Here is an 11120-nt window from a genome sequence, read left to right as displayed (position 1 = left end):
AGAATACCAGGTGCCTGGACCGTGCATTTTGTGGGGGGGGGGGGGATTTCTTTCTCCTTCAGTCTGAATTAAAGGCAATAAAAGTTTTCCACATCAGCTGATGATCATTATTAGGTTGTCTTGGCTGGATTTCAACTAGAACTTCTATGGTGTGCTTCCTTGGTTTTTTAGTTGCACAGCCACTGATATTCTAGAAAAATATTCAACTAGGTATAATGTTGTTTTGGTAACATTTAAGTCAACATTTCTAGTTCATTCTTGCAGTTTGTTTAGGCTTTTACTACCTGTTCGGAGTTTTAAAAAATGAATGACGTACTGTTATTTAGATGGAAATATGAGGAAGTGAAAAGAAAGCAACAACTACACACAAAGGTAGTTTCTCCATCAAGCCAGACAAAAATCAGCATCTGGCCAAAAAAAAAAAGCCCATTGCCTCTAACTGTTTCGCAGCAGTGTCCATGTTTTCTTCATGGGAACAGAAACTCATATGCCATTATTCTGCTGATAAACACACTGAAAACAGGTAAAGTACTTGAATTTTGATCCCTTAACTAAGAGACTGAAACAGATTCAAACAGAACAGATTATTTCCTGCTGCCTTCCTTAATTTTTCAGATCTTCACTTATCGTTGAATGGAACACTCTCTTCACAGACAGAGGAAGCTGAAGGAAATGCTGGGGACCAGTGGCAAACCTATCCCACAACACATTAGTAGCATTTTTCTGAATATTACTATTACTGAAACTATAACAAGCACCTCCTACCCCAAAAGTAAAGCTTCAATTCAAACAGAAGAATGTGTTTAACATTTAACTACTCACATTACCCAGAAAATAATAAAAAATGGCTCAAATGATAGTTTTCTTTATGGTAATTTGATGGAAAGCCAGCATATTGGTTAAATTATAAAAAGCATTAACAAATGTACAGAAGTTAAAACAAAAAAGATCCTTGCTTCTGCACATTGTCACCAGTGATCCTCACTAATAGGAAGTAGCAAGCAATGAAAAAGAAACTTGCTCTCCTCTTTTATCCCGCTTTTTAAAATTTTTTTTTATACAGGCTGTATGCTCCAACAATCACAGAGGCCATAAGTGCACTGTCCTAGTTTTCCAGCAAGTCACATGGTAGAGGAATTCCAATGTGCTATATGTTCTCTGTGGAGAGGAGAATGAAAAAAGGTTGGGGAATAAGTGACTTCAGTAATTTAGATAACACATCTTGAAGAGCCATTTTTCTTGGTTTCATAATTCTTTCAGTCACAAATACGATCCCTTGGAAGAAGGAACTCAAGAAATATGCAAAGTTTCCTTTCTAGAATTGCAAATATGACATTCTGTTTCAAGAATGTAAGCAACAGAATTTGCTGAGAAATCACTCCTCAGAGGATGTGCTGAATTTGAGAAGTATTTAGATTCAGGGAGTTATACTGATAGAGACCAACAAGCCCCGTAAGTTACACTGAAAATTTCCGTTATTATTTTGTTTCCTAACCAGAACAATGGAATAAGGATATATTTAAAAATCACTGACATCAATTGAACAGATATTAATAACTATTAGGTGCAAGGCCCTTGGAAGCAAAAAGGGGGTCTGAATATTGTTCTCTTGTGCTCTTTGAAACCATTTGTCTAGAGGCCTGAATTCTGGATTCATTTGAATCATTGTTCTTAAATCAAAAGTTGAGAGCACACAACAGTTTTAGGCAGTTGAGTTTAAATAACTGTAGAAAACTACTTTTCCATTATAACAGTTGAGAATCACTGTGCTACATGTACAACTAAGGTGCTGTGGCACCCTAGGATGCCTTGAAATCCTTTCAAGAGTGTGGTACAGTGCCACACAATGTGAGTAATGTTAGTTGTGCAAACATGATTCACAAAATAAACCTAGAGGCTGTGTCCACACAAGCATGGATGTTTGGTTCCTCAGGGACAAGCAGCAGCAGTGCAAAGTGCCGCCACTACTTGTCCCCAGGTGCCTGGCAAGTCACTATGGGTGGATAGAGGAGGCTAGGACCAGCACTGTGCTGGCCCCATCAGCCTTACCTAGGGTTCTGGGGGCCTCCTGGGGCTGCAGCAGTGGAGAATTCTGCAGCATGGAGCCTGGCCGGCAGCCACAACATGGCTCTGGGTGGCCCGTCTCCGCTTTTGAGCGGCACACACTGCCCATGCGTGCGCTGCTCTGCTTTTTTTTTTTCTGTGGATTTTTTGACCCCTGAATATCCAGGAGTCAGAAAACCTGTGGGGAAAAAATGGTGGAGCAGTGCACACATTGGCAGTGCTCCCTTGCAGCATGGACAACATCTGAACGTGTGGTATGTGGTGCCACAGACGTGTTTGCAGTGCCACATACTGCACAGCTGCACTTGTCTGGATGCAGCCAGAGATTTGAAATAGGAGGGAATCCATAGTGTTAAAAGCATTCTGACTTACTGTGTTCTGAATTATTTGCAATAATTATTTGCAATAATTATTCAAATGAATAATTAGTTCATTATTTTTCCATTCTCAAAAAAATAGCGAAAAACTAAGTGCTGGCATTTTCTAAAGGGTGCCTCAAGTCTAAAAAGGTAGAGAACTACTACTGGGGTTGAACTGACAATAAGGAAGTAAACATGACTGCAGAAAGGGAGCTGTAGTGTGCAAAAGCAAGGAAATCTTTTTTCAGGGCTTCCCCATCCTGTACTATTCAACACCAGCTGCTTTTCTTTGACATTGCACAGCAAGCTCACCTTTATCCTTGAAGGGTGAGCCTGCTGTGCAATCAGCATATATGGCCCTCCAAGGCTTGCGTGGCCTAAAAGGCAGCATGCATTTTCAGTTCGATAGAGCCTTCTGAGACTATTTTCAGGACTCATCAGTCACAGTAAGTATAGGTCCACATTTTTTAAAACAGAGAAAAAGCAGAATGCAAGGAATCCTCCATTAATTAAAGATGCAACTGACCATGGATATTAGATTTTGGAAAGTAATTCTGATGCCTGAAATACCACTTACTAGGCTAACAATTTATCATGACTGACTTCTAAAAATGTGTAAAACTACAAATAATAATAATAAAAAATACTTTCAAGTTAATGATGAAAACTGCATTATATAAGAGGCAAAAGCATGTAAACATAACAACATACAAACTATCTTAAAAACTTTTACAGGAATCTCTTACCTTAACTCTATAAGAGATTTCTCTGTAGTTTCCATTTGTCTTTGCTTCAAGTCCCATAATCCATTTAATTCGCAAATTCTATTTTGGAAATTTTCAATATTATGAATTGTTTCATCAAGCTGAGTGGAAACATCTGAATATTTTCCCTAGAAATTATAAACACAATACTGTGTAAGAGAGGCTGGGCTAGATTTCCAGATACTGTTTTTTAAGTGCACAGTTATGGGCAATGATGCACGAAATTGCATGCCCAAAGAAAAAACTGCTTTCAGAAGGGCAGTTTGAAACATTTAGTGCAAGTGGAATAATTATACTTCTGTAAGGCTTCACTTTTGCTGCACATCTAAGTTCCAGTTCCCCAACCTGTTGCACAAATCTCACCAGAAGATTTACACAAGGTTTGTGAAAGTGCTTATATTCTTGTAATTACATATCAAATAATATCTTCTTCCTTATAAACATATGTATCCCCTTTTGATTTGCAGCCTCACATACACAAAGAACAACAGCTATTTCATTAAGTAAACAATAGTTTGCATAAGCAAGAACATCATTAGATGAGGTAAAAGATAAATGCCAATTCTGTACCCACTCAATTCAATTTAGAATTCATTTATTAGCATAATTTCACTCAATAATGTAGTTAGGAATTTTTAAATTTGTAAAATTTTCATGCTGTTTAATAGAAAATATTTTTCTAATTTTATGCATTAGCAAGTTGAGTTGCAATATATTAAAAGTATTTTTATTTTTCAAATTTGTCTGCTTAAATTAGGCACCAAACTGCATGTTTAAGCAAGTACTTGAGCAACAAGATTTCAGGAGTACTGACTACATTTAACTGTCATCAGCTTCAGTGGGAGCTGGGAGTGCTCAGTAGGGCCGTGCGAAGCTTTGGTCACTGATTCGATTTGGCGGAGATTTGCCTTGATTCGGAGGCTAAATCTCTGAATCCAAATTGAACCAGGAGACCCTTTAATATCTCTGAATCAAATTGGAACCCTCCAAATCAATTCACAGAGATTCGATGATCCAGACATAAACACAACTATAAATGTTTTTTCTACATATAGGCAGTCCTTGACTTATGACGGTTCGAGATCTGACAATCCACAGTTACGACATTTGTAAACTGACACCTGGGTTTCGAAGTTCCAACACAGTTTCAACTTTACGACACTGAATGCAGGATGCAGGTCTGTCAGTGGAAGGGGAGGGTGTCACGGGGGCGATCAGCTGAAAGAGTCCCAAACCACACACAGGGGACCCCTAACGTGGAGACTACGCAAGAAAGAAGAAAAAACAACACAATAAAAATGCTTACTTGCAGCAGGACCCACGGCACAGCCGGAGCGAATGAGGGATCCCGCGCGGGTTGTAAGCTGTGCCTTTATTCAGCTGAAGCTGGCCAGTGACATTATCGGCAATCACCAGCCGGCAGAAATAAAAAGGACCACTGGTGAAGGCTGGGGAAGGAGAGAGTGAGTCAGTGGAGACTCTCAGCACTGAGGACGGCAGACAGGCACTGAAGGAGAGAGAGCCAGCAGAGGCTCTCTGTAACAATGATGACTGGCGTGTGTGGGAGAAGGGACAGCCAGCAGAGGCTCGCTGCACCGGCGAAGGATGGCGTGCCCAGGGAGCAAGAGAGCCAGAGGAGGCTCTCTACACCAATGGAGAGTGGTGTGAGCACCCAAAGAGGAAGCCCAGCAGGGCTGCAGCAGGCTGCAACAATAACAACGGCTGATTAGACCCAAAAGGACTGCAGGACGCTGGAAGCGGAACGCCTCGGACGACATCAGGGAAGAACGATTCCGCAAACCACATTCGGCGGCATGAGGGGAGTGACAGCCCAAGAAGAGGTGTGGCCATCCTTGGCCAAACAACAGGTCATTTCCCCTAGAAGTCCCAGGTACTGGGAATGGGGTTCCGTCTAGTAGGGACGAGGACGCAGATATTTATAGTGAGAGTGACGAGGAGGTACCTCTGTGCCCTAGCAGAAGGGCTAGGGTAGGAAATGAGACAGACCCTCCCAAATTCGTGATTTTGGTTTCATTCCTTTTTCTTTACCACCTTTTGGAGGGGTTGTGTGATGGGAGCAACAATGCCAGGGGACTAGTCTCCTAGCTACAAAGGAAGTCCCTGTTTGACGGAACAGTACGCAGAGTAAAGGAGCTGACAAAGGGGTTCCCTTCTGCCCTTTCTTTTTTTCCTTGGGTCATTGGTTAATTTTCAGGTTCCAGGCAGCTTAGGTCAAGGGGAAGACCAGTACAGGCCGGATAACGGATCAACTGAGCCACCCCAGGAAAAAAATGCTTGGGATACAACAGGCTCTAGAGGACATCAGGGCTAAGAACACAACAGCATCGGGGAAGTGGCCGATAGAATCCCGTGACCCGCCTAAGGTTGGCATGAGGCTGGGGTGTAGGGGAGGTGGAGCCCCACGGACAGCCACCTGACGATGACCCACCGCAGAGGAACCCCTGGTAGTTTGCCCCCCACCACTGAAATTACATTCAAAGTTGTGGCAGGCAAGTCTGGGGGTGGCCAACTAGGTGATAAGCATCTGCCTCTCAGTTTACAAGAAACCTAGGGACATCCAGTGCCGAGCATCCGGGCCAAGGCTGCACGCAACCAGCTTTTCGAGGCCAGGTGGTCACAGAGGGATAAGGAAAAAGCTGTGGGGGGGGGCAGATCAAGGCCCCTGTGGTAGGGTGAGGGCTGGAACAGGCGGTGGGGCAAATGCTGCCCAGATGGAGCTGTACCGGGCTCTGGGAACAGGGACTATGCGTGGCAGGAGAAGACGCAGCTTGTCCGGCTGCTCTCTCGAAGCAGGCAGTGCCAGGGCTGTGCCGGGCAGCCGCAGGAGAAGCCACGGCTCATCTGCCTGCTCCCGCAGCTGCCCCTACCGGGCCAAGGCAGGCAGCTCGGGGGCTGAGCCAGGCGGCCACAGGAGAAGCCACAGCCTGTTCAGTGGCTCCTGCCGTTGTCCAGGAGGGCATGGGGTGGGGTGGGGGAGGGACCTGTGACCCCCAGATCTGGTCTGGTCGGGGAGGGTTCAGGCTGCGTTCAGGCCAGATCCAAGGGCACATCCCCCCCCCCCACTTCCAGACACATGACCAAAGCAGCATTGTGCCGCTCATCTGGGAGACATTTGCTAGCCAGCTCCTCTGGCGCTCAGTCGCTGCTGCTAGAACTACAGCTCTATGGTACAGTACTGTACCTGAACTGAAAAAAGAATAAGTCCCAGCACCGTACAGTATAGTACTTTACAACAAGTTCACTGTGCTGCCCATGCACTGTTCTGTTTCCATACTTTTTCCAAACTACGCATAATAATGGCAAAAAAGCATAAATCCGGTGGAAGTGATGTTTCTTCTTCTAAGAAACATATAACAATTACTATAGAAACAAAAATGAAAATAATTAAGAGGTCTGAAGAAGATGAGACCCCCAACTGAAATGGGTAGAGCTTTGGATATCCCCCGAACGACTATCGTGACCATCCTGAAAGACAAAGCAAGAATTCAGGAGCATGTTAAGGACTTAGCTCCTATGCAGTTAACTGTGATAACTAAGCAATATGTTAGACTTATTATTTGGGTTGAGAAACTGCTAATCATTTGACTGGAGGAGCAAAATAAATGACGTGTTCCTGTGAGTTTAGGCATCATTCAGGAAAAGACTAGACCATAAAGACTCCTAAAGAAACAACAGGGGGAGAGTTCTAATGCTGAGTCTTTTACTGCAAGTAAGGGGTGCTTTATGTATTTTAAAGCCAGGGCCAATTTGCATAACATCAAGGTCTCGGGTAAAGCTGCCAGTGCTGAGGACAAGGCAGCTCATGCTTTTCCTGAGACATTGGCTGAAATCATTGCACTTGGCAGCGAACCAGGAAGTGGACTAGAAGCACTTCTGGTAGCACTTCTGATCCACTTCCATTTCTGCCATGGAGCATGCGTGGGACCCCCTGCCTTGGCAATTGGTGCCTCCTGGGTCTGGGGGAGGTACCCAGGGTCCCCCCACAGCCAATCACCAAGCCAGAGGGGTCGCGGGGAGGGGGGGGGAGGCAGGTCTCCATGCGCTTGGCAGTGGACCCGGAAGTGGACCAGTAGTATTTCTGGTTCACTTCTGGGTCCGCAACCGTGCACATACCCCCTTCCCCCCCGTGCCCCTGTGGGATTTTCCATCTGCCCCACCATCACAGCATTCAAAAATATTTAAAGCTGTGTCTATGGCTGGATCACTGATTCTCTGAATCAGCATTGAAACTTCAGATTCGGCCAAATTGAATCAGGACCGTGAGCCGAATCAACTAATTGAATCACTGTCCCCCTATTCGGGCCAAATCTGAATACAATATGGCTATTTCGCACACCCCTAGTGCTCAGTATTTCTGGAACTCAGTGTTTATTTCATTACCTAAATAAAGATTTAAATATTTTTGGACATACAAGGTTGAAAATTGCTCTTAAGTTTCTTCTCCTGTATTATAACCAGCAGGAAAACTTCAAGTAAGCAAACAGGAATCCTGACATCCTGTCTGTTTTTCCAATGAACAGACATGCTGCCTCTCAAATAGAAACTGATACCACATTGTTTAAAAACTTAATATGAGCAACTGTTTTCACTAAATACCCTGTAACTCATCACAGATATGAAGGAGGTCTCTGCTGCATCCAAACAAAAAAGCAAGGATGTTTATGGTTACACACAGACTAATGAAGAATTTTATCTTCAAGTAAAATTTGAAGTCTCTTTCTAATTATACAGGTAAGTGACAATCAGGTAGATGAAGAAAAATTATCGAATGAAGAAAAATATATACATTATAAGCTTAAGAAAAATACATAAGCAAATACTGCTGCTAATATTCATAGTTCACAGAGTAACCAAGATTGCAACTGCCCCAAAATGAACAAATCAAAACATGACACATCAGAGCTATAGAAAGCAATAAGCAGGTGGGAGTCTGGACTACCGAGAGTTCTTTTTACATAAACCCATTTTACATGTACAAAACATTACAGAGAGTAATTCTAGTAATACACACTAATGGGCTCTAAATAGCAATATAAATGAGCTGAATTAAGGAGGAGGAAACATACTTCTTGATTACTTTTTTATATATATGTGAATACTGAATTACAGCCCTTTTAACTCATCAAACAAAAACTGCATCAGTCAACACACTCATAGCTAACTTCCGGTATGTAGTAAAAAAGCAGACACACCTAGACTAGGGATAGACATTACACATAAACCAGTTGATGTGATCAGAAACTGGTTTAAACCTGTAACAGAACAGATGTTCAGTGCACATAAACCAGTTTGAAAAGGCTGAAACCAATTTGAGATAATCCTGGTTGAATATAGTATCAGACTTAACCAATTTGGCTCAAACCGGTTTATGCAATGTCTGTCCCAGACTCCTTGGCCCCTCCCCCTCTCCTTCCCTCTCACCACTTGCTGCTTAAGCAGGGATCCCTTCCTCCCTTCTTCCGCAGCATGGACCATAGTCAGCATGTGGTATGCTAGCTAGTGCTGTATAAGGCTCTGGCAGAGACTGCAGACACAGCAGGGTCTGCTGGCTTCCTCCTGCCCCACCCCACCTTGCTGTTCAAGCAGAAAATATCCCCCTCCCTCCCTCATCTCACAGCACGGACCCCTGCCCCATGGACCCTAGGTATGTGGTGTGCTAGCTGATGCCAAGAGGTGTGTGTGTGTGTCTGTGTGTCTCCAATTTCATTGGGACAGGCAGGCAGATAGAACAGGGCTTTTGGAGCTAATCAACAGGTCACCCCGTAAGCTGTTTAAGAAGAGTTTGAAGTAATGGCAGAGAGGCGATTGTTTTGCTAATCAGGTGATAAAAGATTCTTATTAGCTTCAGGCTACCTTGCTCGCCTGTCAGCTTGCTGCAGACAGTCTGACAAGCAGGGAGGGAGACTGAAATGCACTTGCACCCCGCTCCTTGCCTCAGACTGCTAGCAAGGGACTGGGGGCTGACACCTCTCCTCCCCCTTGAGCAGCCAGTGGGGAAAAGCCTGGGATGGTGCAGACAGACCTCCCTAATGAGAAAGTCCTGCTGGGGCCTGGCCACACCCTTCTCAGCTCAACTCTGTGCAAGGGAAGGGAAGGATGCTCTAGCACCCCCCGGGTTCCAGTCAAAGCCACTGCAGGCATGTGCCTGAATTTCCTCAGTCCAGAGAGAATGTCTGTCCAGTTTCCAACTGGTTCAGCTTAGCCAGGTTAGACAAACCTACAAAGGTTGAATCAATTTAGGCTCAGGCTTCCTGAATGTCTGTCCCTAGCCCTAAAGATAGTTGCTTCAGAGATCACTTCTTGACATACTCCCCTTTTTGTGCAAATGGTAGCCTGACACATGGTTTGATGAAAGGTGGTAAAGGAACCCCTGTCTTAGATGAATATTAGAAAAGTATCAGAAAAAATCCATCCAGAAATCAATGCTTTCATAACATACAAGACAAGGGGAGCATGGAAGCACTGAGATGTGGCAAGGGCTATGGGTACATGAAATAAAGGCCTCTATGTCAAGTCATGGAAATTATAAGTGTGTCCTGCAGGAATGTAAAATCACTAGCGGGTAATTAATGCAAATCCCTGGTTCAGGTAAACCATCTGAAGAAAGCCCCCATCGTCTGGTGGAAACTTCATACCGTAAAATTTCTGTTATCCGGCATCTTACAAGCTGGCATGCCAGTTACTGGAGTATGCCAGCTTGTAAGATAAAGTGAAACTGGAAGTGCCCACCACGGCACTTATGGCTTCTCTAAGCCCCCATGACTCAGGGCAAAGCAGCCTGCGTTGCCAAGCCCCCATGGCCTGGGATGTAACAGACTGTGCGGGGCTGTGTGGGACTGGCCTCCCTGTCCCACGGGCCCTTTGGGCCCCGCAGGAAGGGCAGAGGGATGCTGCAGACACGGCGCGAGAAGCGGCAGCTGGGGCCACTCAATTAACCGGCATATTTTGTTATCCAGCACCCCCCATTTCCGGGGAATGCCAGATAACAGAGCTTTTATTGTACCATGGTTTGAACTGTTAAAGGTGCTCAAACAATGAAATGAAAATGATAGACATGACTAGTCTTCAATCAGGAAGACATTGCTCTCATTTAACCCAGAAGTGACATGACACAGTTATAATACAATTATTCACTCTGGAACAAAAAGCTGGCAGACTTGGATCATGTATCTGACAGGGCCCTATTGGATAGTATGCAGTATGTGGTAAGCTTAGCATGTGCATAAACTATTTATTTTCTCTGTTATGCTTCTATCCTAAAATAAATTATGCTGTGTTTCATGAAAATGGTGTGGTCACCAATGAATGATACCATCCAAAAGGGAAAAAGAGTCAGACTTGTCTTAGAAGTCAGACTGGCTTAGGTGATCACACTATGTGGAACAGGACTTTAGCTTTAAACCTAGAGAGAGAAGAACGCAAGTCCCCATACAAAAATATTTATAATTAAAGGCCTGATGATTGTGCGGGCCGGCTCCCGGTCCCGTCCTCGCTGGGCGCGAGCTGGGCCCGTCTGTGTGCACGCGGGCTGTGGCCGGCAGCCCGGGCACGCGGGGCCGGAGAAAAGCCACGGGGTGGAGTAGTACGCTCGAGCTAGAATCAGTCACGGAGGCGTAATGGTTGATTGAAAAGATTATTTACTTACACCGGAGATGGTCGCGGTGCAGGCTGGACAGTTTCCAGGTACAGCTCCGCTTCAATCCTCGTTGGAGGACTCTAAAACTCGGTTCCCAGGATCCTCGGAGTGGTTCAGACTCCGTGGTTTCGATAACTGGGTTCTAGGGTAGGGATTCGTCTGGACTGCGATCGGTGATGGGGAGAGGCTAGAGGCCATCGGTAAGTGGTGCCCCGGAGTTTGCTAGGCTCCGGGGGTTCGGCAATTGGAGCCTCTATCGCCTTCTTAAGAAAGACG

At 44.8% G+C, this 11120-nt stretch overlaps 1 protein-coding gene across 1 annotated transcript in view; it reads right to left on the bottom strand.

Moving 5' to 3' along the window:
- The window catches only part of CCDC178 (coiled-coil domain containing 178), a 387761-nt gene that overhangs the window by 218472 nt on the left and 158169 nt on the right, over positions 1 to 11120 (bottom strand). Inside the window, exon 17 of the mRNA XM_025210410.1 lies at positions 3170 to 3315. Within this exon, the coding sequence (XP_025066195.1) occupies positions 3170 to 3315 (146 nt within the window). The remainder of the gene's footprint in view (positions 1 to 3169; positions 3316 to 11120) is intronic.

The sequence above is a fragment of the Alligator sinensis genome, unplaced genomic scaffold (assembly GCF_000455745.1).
Source record: "Alligator sinensis unplaced genomic scaffold, ASM45574v1 scaffold88_1, whole genome shotgun sequence".
NCBI classification, from domain to species: Eukaryota; Metazoa; Chordata; order Crocodylia; family Alligatoridae; genus Alligator; species Alligator sinensis.
Note: the sequence above shows the minus strand (reverse complement) of the source record. Positions and strands in the feature narration are given on the sequence as shown.